General features: G+C 37.2%; 1 protein-coding gene across 6 annotated transcripts in view; it reads left to right on the plus strand.

Annotated features, from left to right (window-relative positions):
- Positions 1-24849, plus strand: part of NRXN1 (neurexin 1) — a 592551-nt gene that overhangs the window by 160108 nt on the left and 407594 nt on the right. For all 6 annotated transcript variants that reach the window (XM_026048048.1, XM_026048049.1, XM_026048050.1 and 3 more), the window contains one exon: positions 24310-24611. In XM_026048048.1, the coding sequence (XP_025903833.1) occupies positions 24310-24611 (302 nt within the window). The remainder of the gene's footprint in view (positions 1-24309; positions 24612-24849) is intronic.

Consider the following 24849-nt stretch of genomic DNA (forward strand, 5'->3'; position numbering starts at 1 on the left):
TATAGTTTTGAAAGCCAAGTCTTGTTGTGAATCCTTTGTCTCTAACGTCTTGTTTCTGCTGATGATAGGGAAGATTATTCCAAACCAAATGGTGTCACAGTGTTTGAAGGTAATCCCTTAAGCAGGGAATGCATAGTACTCGAAAAAAGCTTAATCAGTTTTATGAACCTCATCTAATGAAATAACAATTTAGTTCTTGAAATTGGTCTGATAACAGAAATTTATGCTTTCGTAGAAGAAACCTCTGCGCTTTATTGAAAATGCAGTAAACTGAGATGGCCACTGCATGCGACAGATATGGTCAGAAGAGTTGACGTGGTGTTCTGCCATGGTATGATGTGCAGGGAGCCAGGTGACTGAGCTAGCTGTGCTCTTATTGCACTAGAAGAATGTAAGATTTTTACATTATTAAAAGCTTCTGTTCTCTTTGCCTTTGTGGTGGAGCATTAAAAAAAACCCAACTTTTTACATTTTCAAATGTGAATGTGTTAAAATTCTTCAGGTTATAATTATAATTCCTCTCCTACATCTTTAAAGTATTTTTAATTGTCATATTTTTTTCCATATGAAGTCAAGCATTCAAGTGCAGGGAGCTGCTTGGAGAGTGTATTGGAGACACTGACCAAATAGCAGAGCATTGGCAGAGAATCCAAACTCATATGTCTCAGTATTATGTGGTTAAATAAAAACCTGTCAGCATGAGACATATGCATAATCTCTCCTCTTCCCAACCTTTCAAGAAAATAAAGTCTTGTACATGCAAATTTCCTTATGAAGCTATTTTTGCATTAAATAAATCACTTGCATTAGTGTTTCAGTTCAGGAGAAGTGACATGTGATCTTGCACCATGTCTCATCAGACCAGAGTAACTGGAAGCAATGGCAAGTGAATGTGACAATTCCTGCCAGGCCTGAGACGTGCAGTAGCGTTTTCTCCCAGTAACGAGGACAATAATGTGTGTCACGCTCGTTAGGCCTTTTTTTAAACTTTTTACCTCTGGTGTGATAGGGAGCAAGAACAGTACTGAATGCTAAGTGTGCTGGAGTAACGTCTGACTGTGGCATAAGCTGAGGACGCCGGATCCTTGGTACTGGAGGAGGGATTCTGCCCTCCGGGCCTGCACCTTCGCTGGCGTTTCTCTGGATGGATGTGGGTACTGAGAAGCCCAACTATCCTGTCTGCTCTGGCAAGGGAACGGTGGTGTCACAGCAGCCTGTAACATGGCATCTTGTTCAGTTACCACACTATGTTATGATCAGCTAATAAAACAAAGGCAAATTATTGACTTAAAAACTTGGGAGAATGGTTGAGTCAAAGGTTGATTGAATTGAATGCTAGTTTCTTGTGGTATAATTAAAGTAGCTCTATTACTGCTCTACATTGCATTAATAGGTGGAAGAAGGTAACAGATTGGAGAAAAATAGGGTAAAAGAGATGAGGTACCCTAGTACTCTTACATAATAGCACTTTGTTACTTTGTTGCTCCATCACAGTGCAAATAGTAAGGGCGTATTGAAGAGGAACAGAGCCCACAAATTTTTGTCAAGAGAATCAAGTACTTACACTTATTTTGAGATTTTTTGAAATGATGTACTTATTTCCTATCATGAGCCTTGGTACTCTGTGCATTCTTGGTGTACCTAGAATTTTAATAGACTGAGCCCTCTCTGTAAGTATGATAAAAGACAACAAATACAGAAGAATCAAATGGAATTATTAGTCAAAACATTTAAGTCAGGACTGCAGAACTAGGTTCATCATTGGTGTTTTTTTTTTTTTTTTTTAGGGCTGAATTTGGAGAGGAAAGGAGTTGCCTGGAATGCTCCTGATGACTACTTTTATGGTGGGGGCTAAGATTGTAAAAATTTTGGCAGATCTTGTAGATGACAGGTCAAAACAGATTCCTGAGAATTTGGAGGAGATGCTTATTGGGAACTCACTTGGAGGAGAATCAATAGCACAAAGTGGGATGTTACAAGCAGTGGACTAGGCTGGTCAGGAATAGTAGTGGCTCTTTGACAGAACAAATAAACCTGGCAAAGGAAGGTACAGACCACAGGGGATCTCAACAGGAGAAACAAAGAGATGCTTTTTTGGAGGTTAAAAAAAAAAAAAAAATACTGTGGCTTGGGTGAGGGCTAAGAGGATAATCTTTTTGATGGGAGCGTGGGTGTTGCTGTGTGTAGATTATGTTCATCAGATCTGTGAAAGGCCACTTGTGACTTAGGAGAGTCGATGAGAAAAATGCTTTTGAAGTTGAGAAGCATGTCAGTGCATTTGATGCAGAAATGTTTTCTGGTCATTGGTTACTAGGTTTTCCTGCATCTATGGAACTGGTCTCGGGGACTGCCTTCCTGAATCTTGCAGCCTACTCAATTCATTAGTTGGAATGAAAAATGTTTTTACCGAACTTCAGTTTGTTTTCTTAATTAGACCGTCACTGTGTCTGCAGCTGAAAAGTAGAATGAAAAGATTTCTGTTCCAGTTACGAATGCTTCTCTCAATTTCTCCCCACTCCCAGAAGACTGACTTGATTTTTCCAAGATCAGAAAGGTCAGGGTTATTCTGCTTCCACTTGGCTGCCGCCTCTGAACAGGCAATCCACATTTCAAGCACGTTAAGATATTCTGATAAGTGGTGCTGAAAAGAACAACAGAGTTGTGACACTTGACTTGGACTTGACTGCACCAATTACAGGACAGTCATGAACAGAGCAGTAAATCTTCTGGAAAGATGACTTCTCCATATGGATGTGTAGTCGGGCCAGGGCTTTGACTTTACAATAGTCTTTAAGTTACTGGGAATTAAGGTCTTAAAAGGATAATTTAAAGGAATATTGTTATCACCCTTAATTGTGAGGATTTAAATGCAAGGTAATTACAGAGGCTCTAGTTAGATAGTAAGACCTGCTATATATGACTGAGATCTGTCTCAGGAAGGAAATAGCTGTGAATACGTTCCCTGCAGGGAGATGTGCTTATTTTTAGGGAGAAAATAGAAGTGTTTGAGAGCTGTGGTTCCAACCTGGATGTTGGTAAATGAATATAATTTTGTTAAAAATAGTTTGAACTTTAAATATCTTTGGTAAACAGGTGAAACTGTTGGATCATGTGTGTATAAGAGGTTAACAGATTCATAGCTATGTGTCTTAAATTAGGGGTTTTAGCATAGGTAACAGTGAATGCGGCAACTGGGAGACTTCATAGTAGATTTAACCTTTAACCAGTATAAAGTAGGCAAGGAACCATGACACTGAATTTACTTGTGCAGAAAATTTAATTTGTATATAAATTATTTGTGCATACATTGTGCAAAGTAGGTAACAGATGTTACTGTTAAATTAATGCCTACTTGAATTTCTCCCATAATTTGTTAGTATTTCTCTATAGGAATATTTTTAAAGCAAAATTACAGTTAGAGCCTGGGAAGTCATTGTATATTCAGCTTTCTCTATTATTTAGTCATTTTAATTAGCTATTAGAACAAGGATGTTTTTACATTAATAGTTAAACTAGAAGAGCACAAATCGATCATTAAAAACAGAGGAACTTTTTTACTCATAATATTTGAATTCTTTTTTCTCCCAAGCTGGAAGCCATGCCATAAACTATACTAAGGTTATTAAATTGAAAGATAACACTTTACCATGTGTATAAAAAGAGGTTGTCAGTCAAATTGAATTTAGAATCCTTACAAAAGAAGATAGGTGTTTTTTTGAGCTGACATATGCCTAGTCAAAGAGAGCAGATTGTAATTCTGTGCTTCTCCTAGACTTCCCATGTAGTCTATTATTAATTTCCATTACTGTTATTTTATAACACTCTACTGGAAGCAAGTCCTGCAGCAATTTTAGATCAAGATATGTAGTCTGTAAATACTCACAAAAGTATAGTTTGGTCTACAGACATTTATGGAAGAAGCAGCAAATGGTATCCACAAAGGGAACCTGTGAAGAGAAAAGGGTGATTTTGCTGGAGGATGAAAGCAAGGAGGAAGTCACAAATCTGGTGGAGGCAAACATGCTGGGTCCTGGCTCTACTTCTATACACATTTTTGCCATTTATTTTAAAGACTATAGAACTGCTGAAATGATTTTGTTATTAGAGTGGCAATCTTGGAACACAACCTCCAGCCCCTGCATGTTTCAGAGAAGCCCCAATGAGCCCTTCTGTTGCTGTGTAGTGGCTCATCTTTCAAGTAAATTATTGCTGCTTTTTTGTGCTGTGTATGAGCCTAGAATAATAAATAATGGACAAAATTTGCTTAAAAGCAAAAGTACTATAGAATAACTACAGTATTTCACATGTTTCAAGAAAATCTGGAGTCTTCTGAGGTCTCTGATTCAACTGAAAGCAGATGGAGTGGCCAGATGTGGAGTGTGGCCAGGATTCCCCAGAGTTACATTGTCAGTGTATCTTCTAATCAGTGAGCTTCAAGGAAGTGATAGTACTGATGGTACATCTCTACAGAAAGCAAAGAAAATGGGGTATTTCCATGGTGAATTAAAATATAATTTCTGCACATTGAAAAGGAATTAAGGCAAACTGAGTAACTTCATTTTAAATGCAACTGTGAGCATTAATTGTCATAAATTCAGGCCTAAATCAAAACATGTTGACAAAATTGCACCAACTTGTCATTTTCAAATGAGTTAAATTAAAATGCTGAGAACAAATTACCAAGTCTGATTCAGATTCGCTTTAAGTGGGTAGTGCATTTATTGCATGTGGAATATTTCAAAATAATATAGCCAGCAGAGGAGGCAGCAAAATACCACAAGGTATGGTGTGATATGAATTGTTTTCTAGATAAGCTCCAGATGTGCTTTGTAAAAGATAAAAATCTGGAAAAACCCTCTTTGCTCCTAAATGCATGAGTCAATCTGATCTTTCCTCTGGCTTTGGTGAGACTGAGATCCATGCACCCTCTCGTAAAGGTCCACCTGGGACCCAGAACTGCATAGCTAAGGAAATCTGAGGTTTGATACTCAAAAAAGGATGGGCAGTGGACTTTTTTCAGGATATACTGAACAGAGAAAAACAATGCTGATGGCGGGGGAGTGAATAACATTTTTACATTATTTATACTGTTTAAAAGATACAGTTCAGAAAGGAAAAACCCACCTCTGGGTTTTCTCTTCACAGAACATACAATACAAAACTCATTAGCTGATCTTTATGACTTAGGTATTTTCAGCAGTGTATTTGCTGGGTAAATTTTACTCTTACGTTGCTTTCAATGTTCTAGTCCTTGTTAGCTCAGTATCCAGAAAGTTTTATGCTCATATCCAGCTACTCTACATTTAACGTAATGAACTTTTCTTTTTCCAGAATAATATATGAGTATGGGATGGTGTGTAATGATCTAGTTAGCACTCTACAGTTCCTACTTGTATGGTGTTAATTGAATTTTCTGATTGCTACAGTATGAGACTTGGAACATTTTTAAGAAAGCTAAAGTTTTATGGAATAGGTATTCAACATTGGCAATGTTTTGTACATTACGCTAACTGTGGTGTGAGATGCAATAGAACCTCTCCGGTGAATGGAAATGAACTGGTAGAATCCATATGATTGAAGGAAGTGCTGTTCTGGAAGCAATAAGCAATGTTAGGTTTCTTGTTTGAAGCGTATTAAAAATCTTGGGATATTTGAAAAAAAAAAATTATTGGGCCTTCAGAATACTGAATAATATAATGTAGATCAGGATTTTTTTTTAAGAAACTTCTAACTAGTAAAATCTTACTTATTTGCATGCCATTATATCTTTCATATGGAATCTCTATTTTGAGATAAATGCAAGAACTTTAAGGCAGGTCATAGTTTCTTTAGTTTCATAGTTCCAACTAATTAACGCCATAAATTTTGTTTTTGCTAACCTTGTGGGTTGAGTTGTTGGCCTCAAGGATAGGAAATCCATTGAGTTGTTTTATTTGAAGTGTGGTAAATACTTTAATGTTTTGATGAGAAGGCAGTTGAGAGGATTTAGTCTGTCAAGGTTCACATGATGCATATTTTCCATTGTACAGTGATATTTCTGTAACTTAGTGTAATTGACCTTAATTTAATAATCCTTTCTAAGGCTACTCTTACACCAAAGATAATCTCATATTACTTATTCTTAAGGATTATCTGTATAGCTGAACACTTGGGTCTCTGCATGTTTAAAATACTGACGCAAGACTCTCTGCTACCACTTACGACGACTTCAAGGTGGAGTCAGTAAAGAGCTTTGGTAGCAGTTCCTCGGTGGATATTTGTTCAGTTACCATAGCAACTTAGCACTCAATTTAGCCCAGAAGAAAGCTGCAAAAATATTTTATTCTGTATTAAAAAATGTGCTTTTATGTGTTTTGGGGTAAATAAGAAAACAAACTATTGTTTCACTAACACTATTGTGTATTTTTTTTTGAGGGGGGTGGGTGAAGGGAGCAGGAGGATATTTTGAAGTGTTTTGGATTAGATACCTGAAAACAAGAAAAAAAGTGCGTTAGGATTTGTTTCACTAGTTATAAATTTGGAAATAGGTATTACCTTGTATTTATGTCATGAAGAAATTAAATTGTATGGATTGTGTAAATCAGATCCACCGTGTGGTGTGATCAGTTTAGATCTTTAAGAAGTTGCAAAATAACTTCAGGTTTATATAAAATCTGTGCTTAGAAAGCCTGCCATTTTAATGTGAGAGGGTGCTGTCTCCAGCCTGATCGGCAAGAATAAGACCAAATAAACAAGATGTCTACAAATGCTCTGAACGATACTCTCGCTTTTGGGAAATGTTAAAAGTAATGTAGGAAACAAATAATATGGTCACAAAGCTTAGAAATAGTGTAAAAGTCAACTTGAACTACCCACAGCTTTCAAAGCCTTTTCAGCTTGAATGCCTTTTAGCTCTATATCAACTCTAGTAAATATTGATAAGAGTTCCTTTGTAATTTTGTTTCTGTAATGAACATAAAGATTTATATCTGGTAATCATGAAGTTGTCTTTGATAGTAATCAAGCCAATGTGATAGTAAGCGATTAAAATGTATAATCAAAACTGAGCAGAGGACAAATCTGCTTTCCTTGGTTGCCTAAAGCCCAAAACTATACATTAATTTCTGCTTGTTTTTATTATATTAAATGTGTTAAACTTTTTCTTTTGATTAAAGTCACGTTGCCCAGGATGTGAAAACATTACAATTGCTTTTGTAATACTTTAATAGAAAATCCTGTGTTATAATAAACTTTTAAGGCTATATGGTAGTTGCAATCTCCTTGTTTCAAAGAAAAGTTTTGTGTAGTAAACAGCTTAACCTGAATTTACCTGTTTACCATGTTTACTCCATTGAGATTATTTGGTTTTTATCTCTTCTAAAATTTGAGTTGTGTTTTTCTAAAGCATATTGCTAAAAGCAAATGAGCTGACTTTGGTTGAGATTGGGAGTAACCAAAAATTTACCATTTTAGTAGGTCCTTTTATCCCCAGAGAAATGTAGGTCCTTTTATCCCCAGAGAAATGATCAGAGAAAGATCTCCAGAGAAAGTGGATCAGTTTGTACTGGCTACCTGGTAATGACTGTAAGTTAAGAAAAGGATCAGATCTCAAATCACCGGTATATCTTCTAAAGCTGGTCCTAACACCAGCAAGAATTGCCAAGTTCCTTCTCTTTAATAACTATATTATTACAAATGCAGTATTGCTTTATTGGTTTGAAGCTGGTTATTCTGATTGCTAGCAAAGCATGGGCAGTACCCAGTTCTGACTTGCAGTGGAAAATCTGCAATTTTCCCCAACCTGATGCTATATTTGGCTTCTGTGAATAAGATGCAGGGATATGAAAAGTATAGCAAAGGTCTTAGCCTAATAACTAGCAGTCTTGATTCAAAAGGTTAGGTTATGGCTTGATCATTTTGTATCATGATATGAACTTCTGCTTATCACAAGAACTGTTCATCTACTCAAGAAAAATATTTCAAAATTTAGATTTTGAGAATATTGTTAGTGCATAGCGCTTTGTTATTCTGCATAAATACTTGCAGACAAAATACACAGATTCAACTAGTGCCCCCATCTTGGATCAGAGTAGACTGTATTAGCTTCTGGGATATAATAAATCCATTGGGTCCAGTGCTTGAATTAACATAATAATTAAAGTTTCAGCACATTGTTGTAGGTCACAGTAAGAAAATGTTTAATCTTTCTGCATTCATCTGTGTACATAGAAGGCATGAGGAGGTCTGTGGAGACTGAATTAAATTTAAATGTATCAGAAATAAGCAGAGTTATAAGAAAAATGGGAGAAAGATAGATTTAGCTTTTTTGGGAGCAGTTCATAATTGTTTTTGTTCTACTAATAAAAGATCCAGCAAAATTGGGTCACTACTCATATTACAGCTCATTTAATGAAAGAAAGCTGTGTGTCTAGTGCAGCCAAAATACAGAATTATCCTGCATCTGCCTACTGAGGGACGTGGAGGTTTTGGGTTCAGTTTCTGTTGAATTGTCTCTGGTCAGCTACTGCTGTGGGAAAAGCTGCTTCCAGAAGAGGGGATTGGAAGGACTGTGCATCTGCGCCAGCGCATCAAGCGACAGGGGCTTTGCTGTGGGGGTGCCAGCCCCAAAGCTGCTACTGGCTTCATGTGCATGGAAGGGTATTGTACAAAACCTAACACTGCACCTAAAACTGATGAAAATAACAAAAAGACTTGATGCATTTTTGAATTAAGCCAGTAAACATTCATAATTACTACTAACTCTCCTCACTTGCCAAGGAGAAATATTTAGATGTTGACTACTGTATCCTCGGGAATGTGCCGGGATGCAGCTTGTCTTAATACTGTTTTGGGAAACCAAGGTAAAATTTATTTCAGTGGAAATCTTATTTTTAGTGATAAATTTTCTGAAATAGATTTGTGTTATCAAGGGGGTAAGTGGTATGTCTGTTATTTGTGTTGTGTCATTCTGAGATGCCAACTTGGACAGCAGTTGTGCTCTGCTTGGAGCTGTACAAAGAGGCTAAAGAGGAGTTGGATTAAAAAATGAGGAAAGGAAATAAAAATGGAGAAAGTGAAATCAGCAAATTTGATGGCAGAATTGCAGTTATTCGGGTTCTCAGATTAGTTGGTTTCTTGCATAGCAGCATGGAAAAGCTGGTTTTTAGCTTTATTTGGGGAAGGATGGGAAACACAAATTAGAGGGACAAAGTGCAAAATAGAAGCTGCATAAGCTACTGATGGATGTACCAAACTAGTTATAATTTCGTAGTGCTAGCTTGTATATGTTGCCTGCTTTTGCTTATAAAAGTGAAATAATTGGATGCACGCATTGTCTCCATATCTGCAGAATAAATAAAATAACCTTTGAATAATAAAATGATCGCATTATCCTGAAGTTGATTTGTTTTACCTCCAAACCTCAGTTGGGCAATGCATTGAAAATGGGCACAAGCAAAAGAGAATTAGTAAGGAGCAGGCAGCTAGTCTTGCAGACTTATTGTGCGGTAGTACGTAAGCACAACTTAGTACCACCGAAACAACTGTACCACCGAAATCCTATTTTATTTGAACACACACTTCACCTCAGGAGCAGTCCTGAGGGGAGAGATTCTAATATACTTTAAAGACAGCATCCTTTTAGTACCAAAATTGAATGCTATAGGGGTTGCAATCAAAACTCTTGGACAATCTGTAGGGAGTTGCAGCCTTGAGGAAAACCATGGATACCACTTACAGCACAAGCCCTTGACTGGCAGGGGCAACATTTCCCTCTTCTCTAGATGTTCAAAAAGGTTTAAGTAACTTTAGGAATATAATAACTGGCCTAATGTTTCAGTGGTGATTACTAGTGGTTTGTGTGAGGAACACTTCAATTTTAATTGATTTGAAGTTATCCAGAGTAGTCACCAAATGACCTCAAGTCTAATGGTGTGTGCTCAGCAGAACCACATAACTTGTGTATTGTACAGAAAGGAATTTGGTTTACTCATTTTCTAGGGACATTATAAAATAGAATGAGGTTTCAGAAAACTTAAACTATATTCAGCAAACCACAATAAACACCGAGCTTGTAGAATAAGGCTGAATTACTACCTGACTCATTTCATAATATGAGTGTTTTCTGAATGCAAGCCTGTCACTCTAGCTGCTGCACTGTGGAATTTCCCTAATGTGGCAAATATGAGACCTAACTGGCCTCTGGGGCTGTGTGTCTAAACAGCTCATGAGTAATTGCGGGGGACCTTTGAGGCCCAGGCATGGGAAGCAAAAGCGGAGGCAGCTGGTAAGAGCGTTTGTGGTCGAGTTATGATTTGAAGCAAATTTTCAGTTATTTTATACCATAGGGAAGAAAATCATATTTTTTTTTTCTGAAGGAAGTGGAAGTAGTTTATTATCGCCTGTAGTTTGCTTAGCTTTTCTTTGCCTATACATAGCATTTTGTAACTCTTGTGTTAGAAGAGTCAACCACCTGCTCCTCAAACTTGTGGGCTTCAGCAGGGGATCAAGTCATGTTCAAAAGGTTTGAGGACCACGCTGTGACACTTGAACTATGTTGCTGTCCATGACTCAGACTTCAGTTTTGCATTTTGCAGTCAGTGGGCACATGGAAAAGGAAAAAGAAAGATTTGGTTGGAGGTAGAGGCTCCATTAGTTCATGTGTAACTTGTATTCTAAGATGAGCACATGCTTCTGCAAGTGTCATCCTCTCTCTCTCTTTGTCTATATCCTTTTTTTCTGCCCTTTTCCCTCACCTGAGAAATGTGATCTTAGGTTCTGTATTAGATGTGCTTAATAGATAATTTGACAGATTTGCACTATTACACTGTAAGTCTTACCTTTTTAGGCATATTTATTGCATAAATAAGAGCATAAATTATCTATGGCATAAATGTGCTGTCTTGGGTGGAATTAGACCGGCAGATAATTTGACCCAGTCACGAGAGCAAATTCCTGCTCTAAAATGTCAATACAGCACTAGATTCCAATTCTTTTTATATGTGGCTAATCCTCTTTCATTTTTACAGTATTACTCCAGGCTTCTATAAAAAGACTATTGGTAACTTCTCAGTAGGCAAGACTCCTTATCTAACAACTTCAAAGATTTATTGACTTCCAAAAAAAAAAAAAAAAAAAAAAAAAAAAAAAAAAAAAAAAAAAAAAAAAAAAAAAAAAAAAAAAAAAAAGTAAATGCAGAAGATAATGAAGACTGGTTCTTTGCCACTTCCTGAGGTTTCCTTGTTTTTTTCACAGATTTGCAAAGGAAAGCTCATGATAATTAGGAAATAATTCTGTTTATTTTTACAATACATATTTAAAATGATCCTTCTAGGACGAATGTAGATAAGCCTCTCGCTGATAAAAATAAATCAGTGCAATTTTAAATACCATTTAAAAATATGATGAGACCAAGAAATCTACTGCTCAGTTTAAAACAAGTATCACTTAAAGCAGTATCAGTAACAGCTCTTGAGAAGCCATATTTTGTATAGCAAACTGGTAGCTTTTAAAAACATAATTAAAGAATGAAGAAATGCTAGAAAATTGCTCTTGTTCTGAATACAGGAGAACATATAATTGTTACTTAAAGGAAACTGACAGACATATTTAAAAGTTTCGCATCATTTCAAGTTTTAGTGCTTATGGGGAAAAGCTTTAGACAAACATACTGAGAAGGGGAGGGGAATCATATATGTGTGTGTGAGAGATATAAAAAATATATATTTTGTTGCTGTACCTCTGATGAAAATAGACCTTTTTTTTTTCTTGTTAAGCATCATTCTGGTCTTCAGATATGATTGCACACTTGCAGCAGCTCCTGAATAATGAGAACATCAAGCAGTGGATGGCTTAGCCTACCTGTGCCTCTCGGCAGGAATTACTGTGCAATAAGCATGGCCTCCTGAGAAAAGAAAGCAAGACAGATGAAAGAAGGAGTAGGGACTGCAGGGGGAGAACTGAAGCAGAAAGGAAAGAAAAATAAAAGTAATATAGATCCAACTGATTCTAGGCAGGAATATCACAGTCCTACTTAAGTTTATATCGTCCGTCATAAAAAAGTCATAAGCATAAAAGTTTTATGTATGTTGGGAAGCCATTTAAGTGTTTTATGTGTGGTTTGAAATAATTATTTTATGATTATGTACAAATGTGCTAAATTTGCTCCTAAATGTCTACTGCTTATTTCTTCGTCCCTTTTCTCCCATTTATTCACATATATAATACAAATGTAGTTGCTTACACTTCTCCCTAAATAGCTGTATAGGATTAGTCTGAAAAATATGGACATTGTTGAGCTGTGTTTCTGGCTGTGATCCTGGTGGGAGCCACTCCTGTCATACAAGGATCTTCAATAAAAGTAACTGGAATAGCACTTTATTTGTTTCTGTTCTAAAATACATTTTCTGTGTCCTTCAGTTTTAATCTAGATATGCACTTGATACCTGTTTCCAGGGAGAACTCTGACCATTCTGATCTGAAATGAAGTGTCTTTGCAGTATTCATCACTTGATTGCTTATAGGTTGTCCTTTTTTCTTTGTCCAACTGCATTCATAGGTAGAAATTAAAAAAAAAAAAAAAAAAAAAGCCTTTAAGTGTCTTCCATTTATAGTATTGAGGAAGGTAATTTGATTTTTTTCATCAAAATTCAGAGCTAGTTAAGTTCAAATTATATGTTGTTACTAAATGTCCACCTTAAATAGAAAATGAATACTCTCTTACAAGGACTGAATGTTAAGAGGAAGAGGAGGGATATTTTGTAGCTTCTTTTTGATGCTTAGTTGAAGATGCTGTGTAAAATAATAATAGTAATAATTAAGCATGTACTTAATGTTGCAATTGAAATATAGTGGCTAATATTCTTGGTAGAACAGTGTAGCTTTCTGACTCTCTGCTTCATCTGGCCATTTTTTATCTATTTATTGCTGGCAGCTGAAGCCAGCTCTGAGAACGAAGCCCTTCCCCGGGGAAGGCAAGTGGCTGCTGTTGCTGCTCATGCTGTAGGGTTTACTAAAAGAGGGTATAGTTTTGTATGGATTATTAGTCATGCAACACTGAGGCAAGACAACAAAAACACATAGTATTTTTGGCTAATGTTGATTCTGTTTTGGAAAATTTTGAGATTATTTGTATCAAGAATACTAAAAATGCCTTTAGCACTTACAGCTGAAGCAATAGTTAATTTAACTTTACCGGGAACAGTTTGTTGCAGAAATGCCAAGAATTGTATGCTCTAGTTCTGCAAAGATGCTTAGTTCAGTACATTCTAGCTGGGAACACTACCTCATATCACTACCTCTACCGGCAAAAGGAAGATCATTTGAGTTAAAATTTAAGATTTTCTGGCCTCCTTCACTGCTTCAGATATTGCTGCTTATCGTAGCAGATCTATTCCTGCTAGGCTCAGTTGCCTGGAAACACGCAGCTTGCTTTAAAGGTGAAAGTTGTTCTCCTAGATGGTATCCTCAGTGGGCTAGAAGACGTGATGGAAGATTATTCACATACTTATTTTCTATGTTTATAGGAAGCTGTAAAGAGTTGGAGATATTCTTTATCTTACAAGTTCTGAGGCCCAGCGCAAATATCTTTGTTTTCCACTTGGTTAGTTTGGAGGTAGATGTCCCTTCAGTGACATAAACCTGAGCAGGTGTTTGGAGAAAACATGGCAGTTGTGGATAATACTCTCTAAAAGACATTTAGTTTTGTTTCTGTTTTAGAAATCACTTTTGTTGCCTCGTTCTTTTTAAGATAAATGTTACATATTTCTGTACTCCCTTTCATTTTAGTAGAAAACTGGCTTCAAAAAGTGGCTTGTTATGTACCTCTTACCATTGCATTGGCCTTCCCTGTGCATCTGTGGAAAATTCCTGCTCAGGCAGTGCTTAATTCAACAGGAGTTAATTAGGATCAGAAAATGGCTCCTTGCATATAATTACATCCAAACCTGAGGATGTACTGTGTTAATCCCACAGCAGTGTGTGTGGTACCATTGAAGACACCAATGCTCAGGTCAAGGTGGAAAGCTTCAGCTGGTGGCATTGGAGGTGTTTGGTGTTAGATCACTCAACTACTTTTTAAAATTACAGAGAGAAATAATGAATGTTTGTCACCTTACTGTGAGGGAGACAGAGCATTGGGTCAGGCTGCCCAGAGTTTGTGGAATCGCCGCCCTTGGACATCCTCAAAACCTGCTTGGATGCCATCTGTAGAGGTCCCTTCTAACCTCAACCGTTCTGTGATTCTGGGAAGTACCCTGTTTTTGCTCTTGCAGCATCCAGTTTTTTTTTGCCAACTGCAGCATGCAGAGTTCTCTGACGAGGCCTTCTCCATATTTCCTTCCTTCAAGCAATCTGGTATTGCAAGCCTCCGTGGGTGGCTGTGTGATTGCCTGAGGTAAAATCCTACGTTAGTCCCGGGCACAGATGTGTCATGCCCTAGTCTGGTATGAGCGATGTGTAAGTGGATGACTATGGGCCTCGGGACCCCATAGGATCAAGGGGTCCCTAGCAATGAGTTGCCAATTTGCAGTTCAGCTGTGGAGCTGCTCCGTGGGAGTCCGGAGGCCTGGGAGAGGCCTTGGCAAGTTGACTGACACAGTTTGTTCCTTGGCAAAGTGGCGGATACCTGTATCTACATAATGCCAGCTTTCCTTCCCAGTCTGCTATATCTCTTAGTGGGTTCTGTGGAGAAAGTATTGCAGAGTAAAAACAGCTCCTCCTGAGGCAGCAGTGTTAAATATTTAATATTTTGCTGCTGATTCTTCATTTAATAAGAATACCTTTAAAACGATTGTGTCCAAACTCATCTTTATTGAGTAATTCTACTGGTATGTTGTGAACTGCTCATGTAGGACTTTCTAATGTGCTGTTGTTAATGACAGTTTAAGTGGTTAATGATATGAGTATTTGTAAGGAAAAGCTTCATTTATTTTCTGCTTATACCAGTAGTATTTCATGTGCCCTAAGAAGATACTTTTTCCTGTTGGCTTTGCTCTCCCTCCTCAAATGCAGGATTTTGGGTGGGCTGTTTGTAATGATTAGATTAATAATGATTAGTGTAAAATAAACTAATATAAAAAAAAAGGAGTTTAAAAACCTTTTCATGTTTTTTTCCTCTGCTGAGTATCTTGTAATGGGTTTATTCTTTCAGAGAGGAAAAAGATATTACAATCATGGCCATTAAAACAGATTTTTTTAGAATATTTTCTGGAGTTGGCAACTTTTTGTGGTAGCCTCCATGGTTCTGTAATAGTAGTGGCTCTTTCTGTGCAAAGGTTCACACTGTGAACTGCATTGCTGTTTGCTTATAGCAAGCTGCGAGCTTCCTTATTTGCTGATGTACATGTAGTAAAAGCATATATTTTTTTTTTATTTCAAAGTTTGCTTCAGCATTACAGTAATAGGTAAATTAAATGCTTGAGAATACTGATTTGTGCATCTGTTAATAGATCACAAGGATTTGTATCCTTTTCAGTGTATTCCATGCTAGCAAAGAGGCAATGATTATTTATTTATTTATTTATTGCCTAATTGGGGTAAGGAAAGGAAAAACCAGGAAGATGCAGTAGGCCAAGTCCTAGCTGTGGGGTTGGAATCCAAATAATTTTATCCTAAAATGATTTTCCTTGACTCCCTTGCCAAGAGCTGTTCAGAGGATATAAAGAATTGGTGTTGCAGAGGGGAAAAGGGAAAGAAGGATGGAAGAAAAGAAAAAGATAGCTCAAGTGAGATAAAGAAAACTGCTTGTCTGTAGCATATTAGTTCTTCAATGAGAATTGAGTTCATGTTAAGTAGGCCATCTGTTGTGCGTTTGAATTCATATTTTCCTAGCATTATCATAATATCTTCATTTTTGGTTAGTGTGTTGGTTTTGGGCTTACCGCTTAAATTAAGCGGTCAGTTGCTTGTGTATCTGAGTGCATGATTTAGGTGTGTAGGCCAATGCTTTATGTAATGGACAAGCCAGTTAAATTCCAATATGGATATAAAAGGTAGAGTAAAAATGTTGTATTCCGATTTTCTTTCTTTAGATCCAGTGGCGAATTATATAGCCTGGTTTTCTAAAAAGGCAGTATGCTGAGATAACTTAAGTGACACATCCTGAAATGACTTTTTGTTCAGTATTGCATGACCTGTAGAAAGAGTTTTCATCAAGTGTAATGACAGAACAGTAGTTCTTAATATTGATATTTTTACTAGAGAAGAAGTTGTTTTGGTTGACTTGCTTTATAAAGTCAGTTATCCTTATTAATACTATTATGCTGCTATGGTAGAGTCTTCTCTCAATGCGTTTTGCTCTGAAAGACAATGTTTATAAATAAGTAGATGGTATGCTGAATAAACATTTGAATTTTAAATTACCATCATATGGAGCATGAAACATTACAGCTGAGAATGCAACAGACTCTGGTTTCAAGTGATGTATTTACTCAGTCCATACTTCATGTTTTGGAGCTTGTATAGCATTATTCTGGATCTTAGAAATAAAGTATCACCGAAATCAGCTTATTTTCTCTGTGAAAATAGTTCTTTAGATAATACTTTTACAGTTTTGTTTGCATCTAACCAGACTGCTTATGAATATGATGTGGGTACTTAAAAATCCTATTTTTGCACTAAAAAAATTCTATTGTTTAGGTTTATCATTAAAGAAACATTATAGATATTACTAAGTAACTTCAGTTTATTTCATTTTGACAACATTTTTTTAGTAGTCTATGGTCCTGCTATTGTTAATACCCTATTTACATAAGGTCTGATAATCCACGAGTGTGCACTTGATTTAGAGCACATGATTATATTTTTTATACATTATTGAATAGGCAAGACCTATGGCATTATTGAATAGGCAAGACCTATTTAATGATGCTTAGGTGGACACAAGAGGTGCTGTAAATGTTGACAGTCCTGCTGTAGGATAGCAGAAGTCTACCAAAGCCTATGGAAATACTTTTTGTAGACTTTTCCATGGATTCTAAGGATATAAATGGACCTCCAGTGAAGTAAACAACAACAAAAAAAAATGGTTGAGTTTAGTGGAAATCAAAAATACTTTCTAAGTGAGAAAGTAGGAAATGCACCATTTTTCCCTATCGGATATTTTTAATAAAACCCCCTTCCTATGCAGGACTTTTCTGCGGCGTAGATAGCTTGAATATCTTTATGTACGTATCCTGTGATTCAGGTTTGTAGCAGGAGTAATAAGAACTAATTTACTTTATTCAGAATGAAAACATGTTAAATGTAGTTATTGGTGTTCATAGTTTGTTGTGCTTTTTCTGTGCAGGTAATTACATTTTAGTGATTAAATAAAGTGCAGTACTTCATGCTGACTGGAATGACTGCCATGCATTTTTAATGCTTTCCCTATTCTGTAAGTGTCATCCAGTGATAATTTAAAAAAACAAACATATCACTGCACACAATTGGGTATTAATAAGGTGTGTTCTTAATTGATTCTTTAAAACCAATTAAATATGTAATACAAAAAGGTGTAGTGCTACTACTAAAAAAAAATATGATATATTTTAATGTTTTCTTCAGAATCTGTCCATTCTAAATCCATCTTTCCTGTCAAAAGTAAGGTCAGCTTGGTGCAGAGATAGTTACTGGTTTGGATTTGTGGCTTTTTTCATTTCTGCATCTGATACATGTCAAAATATTTTGTGTATGCCGCTTCTGCACTACGTCTGCTGGAAAAATCTGCACTTTCCAGTGCGTGTTTGAGACTGTCAGGCTGTGCAGCACAACTTGATATTCCCAGGTCTCCTGGATCTCCGGTAGGCGGCCCTGAGCGGGAGCAGTGCAAAGCCAGAGCTCTGCTCCTTTTTTCATGGATCTTCCATTTCCTACTTGGATATGGCCAGGGAGAGCTTCTGTTTCCAGACCTAAGTGCTTTCCATCTGCCAGCACTATTTTGGGCACAAAGATGACTGAACTTGAATTCAAGTAAGCATAAAAAGGATTTTAATTTTTAATGATGAATGCATTAATCTAAAAATGGAGGAATGCAAAGAAAGCTGATGGCCACTCTGGTTGTGTAATATGCAGTCTGCCCAAGCTAGGATACTGTTCTAGTGATTAGGATTTGAAGTCATGCTATAGATATCTACTGTGCCTATCTACTGTGGTGTGATTCTTCATGTGTGAAGATACTGCACTTCCATCAGTTGGAAACCAGCTTTTTCTAGGGGTCATTCTCTTATAACACCAAAAAACTGCATTTTGGTGCCAGCTACAGGCATACAAACTTTCTGCTGGAAAGTGTGGTGGTTCTTATCAGGGAACCCCCACTGGAAAATGAGATGAAATCCAGTCAAATATCCTGACTCCCTCCTTAGGCGTAGAGTTGAGCTGTGTGACCTTTGGTCTTGCAAACATTTTGCCTAGCTGAGAGATTCATCAGAATAAAAATCAAAGTTGTTCTTTAACTATTGATGCCAGGAATGGTTTATCCTAATGCATGAAAATGTTGCTGAATCATTTCAGTGTTTCCATTGTTCGTTTCCTGAAGGCTCTTTACAGTAGAAATCTCAATGAGTTTGACTAAAACAATAACAGCAGTGAAAAGGGAGGGAGTTGCTTCCTCTACCCACAGCTGGAGCCTGCCTGGAGTATCAATAAAGTTTGATTTTTGACTTCAGAAATGAGCTGGTGAGATTGCTAGAGCTGCAAGATACTGCAGCAGAGCTGCTGGTCATCCTTTCAGTCCTCTGCTGTGCTGAGCCTTCCAGCACCCTTGTAGCTACCCGTCACTGCTGAAAGCTGAAATGGCAAGGGAGAGCAGTGAGCTGAAACCAGCCTGGCTGGGGAATGAGGCAATTTAGGGCATCTGTAGTTACACCACTAGCCCATAGCCCATCATCTTTATGGTTCAGTATATGCAAATAAAACAAAATCCTGTATATTTGCACAGAGAGGTGCCTTAAGGTTTTGCTAAATACATCACCAGACTGTATTTGACTGGCATCTTCATTTTGCAAAGAGAGAAGATGGAAACCATCTTTGAGACGTTGATTCCCAGTGAAATCTGTAATTTAGTCCAATAGACACATCGGTCAAATATTTACTGGGCATTATTTTATTGCTGTTTTGCTCTTCTGCTACAACTGAAGTAACATTACTGTTAGTTTCTTTCTATCATTCTGCAATTCTTAACTATTTTCTAGTGTAATATTTGTTCTTTTCCCTTTGGATCAACTTTACATACTCTCTAGCTTTAATGTTTTGTCTTTACCTTATATCTGTCTGCATTGAACTGCTCTGCATTGAGCAAGTAGTCAATGTTGTTAATTCCCTCATGATTCTGAACAAAAGCTGGCATAAAGGACTGAGTCCAGGAATGTAGATAACAAGAAAGGGAGCGAGCTGGATCTTGACTGTGTTCATTTCTGGCCAATATCACTTAGTGGGGGGGGAAAAAAAAAAAAAAGCCTCTAAAACAGACCAAGGACTCAATTGGACTCAGTTGAGCCTTGCTTTATTTGTCTAGTATAAAGCAAAGTTCAATAATCAGTGAAAAGATCCATCTTCAGTGATTCCCCATAGTGTGTCTCTTGCTGGAAATACTGAAATTTGCAGTACTGTAAATATGTGTCAGTGCACTGTCTCTGAGCTTTGCCATGCTAACAAGTGATATATTGAGCCTGCTAGGACTGCTAACGAGTTTGACTCGCCAAAGTAAGGAGACAGAAACATTGAGCACCTACTCTTTAAGGATGAGGGAGATGAGCACAGTTTTGTTCTATAAGGATAATAAAAATGTAAAAAATATAAAATAAAAATCTAAATATATTAAAGCGTGACAACTAAAAAGAAATTATATTTTGTTTGCTAAGAAATTTAACTGATATTATCATGTATTTATTAATACTGTTAACTCTTACAAATACTTGAAGGCAAGCTACTTGAGCTTATCGAATTAATATGAAATATTTTAATTTGATTCTGAACATAAGGATTGATAATGTATTTTTAATTATGGGCAGAGAATAATTGGACACTTAAATACTGAACTTCGCTACCAAAAACTTAATCTTGGCTAAATGCGTGAGGAACTGAGAATTCCATAATATTTAAGAATCTAGACTGGAATTTGGGTAGATCTGTGATGACTGCATTGGTGGATCTGATTAGCCCAGGCCTTGGGCTGTGGGACTAAGACGGTAGCTTCCTCACCTCCCTTCCTGGAAAACTTGAGGCAGGCTCAGCTCGGATATTCTGCAGTAGCTGCTTGTTCCAGAGATGCTCTGGGTAGATCCCGGTCAGTGTATATTTTCCAAGTATATTTGGATGCTGTACGTTTCTTATATGTGCAAAGTGCCAGAAAAGGATTGAGTGATAGGTGAACTGTCCAAATTAGCCAGCTTGGAAGTTCAGAAGTTGTCTGGAGTCCTACAGAGGGGAGGATTAATCTTCTAACTCTGCAGGGCAGGAACGCACTGATGTCAGGTTATAACTTTTTCTGGCTATTATCTGGGGGAGATAGCTAATATTCTTCTAGAAATCCAAAGTATGGCTTGTGCCTACCTTAATGTGCCTTACCCTAATGGCATCTTGTTGCTTTACAATGCAAAGCCTCAGCAATCACATGCTGCTTCACAATACTGCAGCGAGCTCTGATAACAGAGCATGCAAAGCTCGATCCTCTCGTGTAAAAGTAGTAAGCAGCAGACACTTCTGTTCTCAGACATGAACTGAAAAGAACTGGCAGAAAACAAATAGATAAAAGGTTTTTTTTTTTTCCTTCAGTTTTCAAGTTTCTCAAAAACATTCTTCTGAAGTAAAATTGCTTATATTCTATTCTTTTAATCTTTTTTAGGTTTAGGTCAGTTTTTAAACGAATGAATGTTAATTTGTCACAAAGCAAAAGATTTTGTTTAAAAAACAAAAGGTTCAACATACCAAAAAGGAAAAAAAACAATAAAAAAGATGTTGGAAATGTTGGTTTCAAACTTTCCATACACTTTTGTGGCTACTGATTAAATTATACTCCCAGTCATGAATACTTGTGTTTGTGAAGGAATTGACCAAATAAGGTATCTCACTGCTCTTCTCATCAGCCTGGGTTAATAAAACAGCTCAGTTAAGTGCTGATCTTGAAGTTCTTCAATCTAATGTTTGCCCTATGAGTTGAGAGGAAGCTTCATAGGGAATTGGTTTTGATCAACTCGTGCCAGGTTGACCACGGTACAGTACTGTGATGGGGAGAGCTTCATTATTTATCTCTTTATTACTCATTAGGTAGCATGTATGAAGATCATTAAACCTAGCAGTTAGTGACATTACCAAGTATCATAATCCTTACTACAGGAGCCCCAAGGAATGGGAATGGGTTCAGAAATTAAAACTGAATTCTTTAGAGTGCATAATCCATCGTGGCATTGATTGAAGAAGATGCTGCAGAAGGGAGGAAAAATCAGAGATTCCTTTTAGTGATTTTGCTGAAAGGCTGTCCAATGGGATCCATATTAAATAGATGTTTTTCAGTCACAGCTGTGCTGATTTGATCTTTCCAGTGACAACTCAAGCTGTTTTTTCCAATAAAGAGGTGTAGGGATTTGGCCTTTTATTTTCTCCCTCAAGCAAAATGCTATTAAGTCAAAAAGATTTAGTCTTGAATACTTACAGAAGTGTGTGAAAGATGCAAAAATGTTAACCTTAAAGGCTTTTTCAAGTCTCAGTAAATTGTGGTTCTGTTTGCAATAGGAGACGGTAATTCTTTTTGTTGGCATTCAGTGCTGGAGTGAATTCTCCCGCTCGCTTCTTCAGGGCCTCCTGCAGGAATGATTTAAGGAATGTATGTGACTGGCATGCATTTATCCTTCCATGCATTTCCATGCCTGATATTCTTTTACAGAAGCAGTTCAGTGTGTACTATACATAAAATATAGTGCACAATGATTCAGACTTATCCTTTGACTTTTTCTGTTTCTAAGTCATTAAATGCATGCTATATGTAGCCTTTTCACAAGTTGTTCCATTTAAGATTTATCATAGGTTATTTGTGTTTTAGTGTAGCTTTGCAGTAAGCATGGGATTTGAAACCATGGGAATTTTTAGGAGTAATTTTTAAGACCTGGGAAACAGCTGCAGCAAATTCTGCATGTCCTCAACGTGCATTGCTGTGCATCTCTTTCTTGCTGTGGCTGAGAGGCTAGCAAGGCTTATAAGCAAGATGAATGGGTATTTTCTCTGCCTTTGGCCGTGCTAAAGATAAAGATGTGGACAGATTAGTGTTTTTTTTGTTGTTGTTGTTTGTTTGTTTTGTTTAAGCCTCAGTCTCACATGTGCACTCTAGATCATATTTCAACCAACTTCAACAAATGTATCCCATTTGACTTACAAGACACAAATTTATAGTGGGTGAAAACTGCCTGGACATGAAGTACCAGACTTCAAATCTAAAATATTGGGTGTTTTTAGGTGATAACCTTTGCTCAAAACTGCTATATTATTTTTTGTCCAGAGTGGTATTTATTAAAAATGAAAAACTGCATAAAACTGCTGTCCTCCTGAAGCTGAGGGAAAGCGATGCCCCTTATACCAGCGCCTGCTCCCCACACAGCCTTGTGGCTTATTCTTTGCTATGAACTACCTCATTTTTTCAGGTCTATAGGTGTTAGCTGGCCTATACCAATGTTCTCACAGCTCCTACTTACACGAGTGTGTACTGTGTGTAAGGAGTGGTGGATACAGGACGAGGTGCGTGACGTGTCTGATGAGCTGCTCTTGAAGCAGAGGGAGCACTGCTGAATCCCATGGGAGCTTCTCACCAGAGACTGATGGGGGGGGAGAGTTCTGTGGTTTTGCTTGCTTGTGTTTTGTGTGAGATGTGCCTTTAAAAGATAGGGAATAATGCCTCTAAAGGTCCTCAGAGATACTTTTTAAAGAAGAAATTGCTTAAGCGGTGAAATGCAGCTGTGAATTTTTTGTGACAAACTCTGTATTAGGCAAAGACAGGTCTCAGTTTTGGGGTTAGGTCAAGATGCTGCTGAAACTTGATTTGGGCTGTACATGGAACAGATCAATTTGTACAGTCACTTTTTTAAAAGTGATACTCCGATTGGATTAAAAAAACATGTGAAGGATCCTGCAAGAAAAGCACTTCCATATAGTTGTGATCTATTAATTTTTGATGTTCTAACTATGAATTTACGATAAAATGTGACTATGGTCTGTAGCACTATCTGAAGTTACTTTGCAATACTATAGGAGCTTACTGTGCTCTACTTTCTGTAGTAGAAAGCAGCATTACAAGTGGCACCCGTGCTACAGCCACAGCCAAGGGCAGGGACAGTGCAGGTGCGATGGAGCCGCAGTGACAGATGCCCAGAGACTTGGCCAAAACCCCGTCTCTCCTGCTTTTTCAATGCTTTCATTCACTGCTCTTTTCAAAATTGTGCTGCTGTTATTTCCCTTTCTTCTGTGTCCATTCATATGTTTGTTTTTTTGGTGGTGGTTTTGTTATGGGCTGATGTGTGTGGCTGAGCTTATTGCTCTTGCAAGTGCAGAGCTTTGCTATCACCAGTTTTTCATACCTTATGTTGCACCAACACTGATGTGGATTCTGGAAGTTTACTGCCACTGGTTACTAGATAAATGGAAAAAAAAGTCATTATTTTATGTAGTTGCAAAACATGGTAGAAGCATAATGTAATATTAAAGTGTGCGTAAGACTTGAGACAAAACATGTTTTTATACCTTTTTTTCTGATGTGACTTAAGGCCAAGCCTCTGCTGTTTGCTTTTCTTGGGCACTTTCAGGTTAAGCTAAGTAAATAATCAGTATGGCACATGCCAGATAATAAAAATGCAGAGAAACTAGCTGCTTACTAGTATTTCTAAATGTCCTGAAATACATTAAGAGGACACTTCTGTAGCTTTTATTCAAGACTTTAGGTCTAAGCACTTGCTTGCCTAGGTGCTGCATTCCTTTGCGATGCTGTGATTTCAGTGGGCGTTGGGAGAATATCTCGACTCTAGCTGAAACAACACTTTGGTTCACACGTTCCCTTACTCATTATGTTCCTATATGAGTTCCAGATCAAGCTGTTTATCAGCAAACTTATATTAATATTCCTTAAAGTACACTTTCCAAGTTTAACTATAGCCATGAAAATTCTCTAAGAAGATACCTAAAAATATGTTCCCAGTAATCACCATAGCTATCGTTTTTTATTTCATAGGTTTTAATCATTTTAAATGAATTGCTTTATGGTATAGTTATTAATGCACATACCGTTGAATTACTTATGCAAGTAATGAGTGTTATTTTTTAATTGTGTGCCAATGATTTATTCGTTTTTTGTTTTTCCTTTTTTTTCTTTTCCAGGAAAAGAAGAATACATTGCGACGTTCAAGGGATCCGAATACTTCTGCTACGATTTATCGCAAAATCCTATACAGAGTAGCAGTGATGAAATAACTCTGTCATTTAAAACACTCCAGAGGAATGGACTGATGCTTCACACAGGAAAATCAGCTGATTATGTCAATCTTGCGCTGAAAAATGGAGCTGTCTCCTTGGTCATAAATTTGGGCTCAGGGGCCTTTGAAGCACTGGTGGAACCTGTGAATGGGAAATTTAATGACAATGCCTGGCATGATGTCAAAGTAACCAGGAATCTGCGTCAGGTAACAGTACATGGATACAAGAATAACTGACTTTGTTATGGCTAAGTGTTTGATAATTTGAGAAGTGCATAGTGTGACATTGGATGTTTAGCAAGCATTTGGTCAGTGTTTTATTTGCACAAAGAGGGATATTCCTGCCACACTTGAGCAGGGGCATATCTAGAAAGTAGTAGGGCAAGTGGCTGTCTGAATGAGCCAATAGTAGAGGCCAATGTCTTAAAGCCCATATAACTTGGTC

The sequence above is a fragment of the Nothoprocta perdicaria genome, unplaced genomic scaffold (assembly GCF_003342845.1).
Source record: "Nothoprocta perdicaria isolate Ctin4 unplaced genomic scaffold, notPer1 scaffold_51, whole genome shotgun sequence".
NCBI classification, from domain to species: Eukaryota; Metazoa; Chordata; class Aves; order Tinamiformes; family Tinamidae; genus Nothoprocta; species Nothoprocta perdicaria.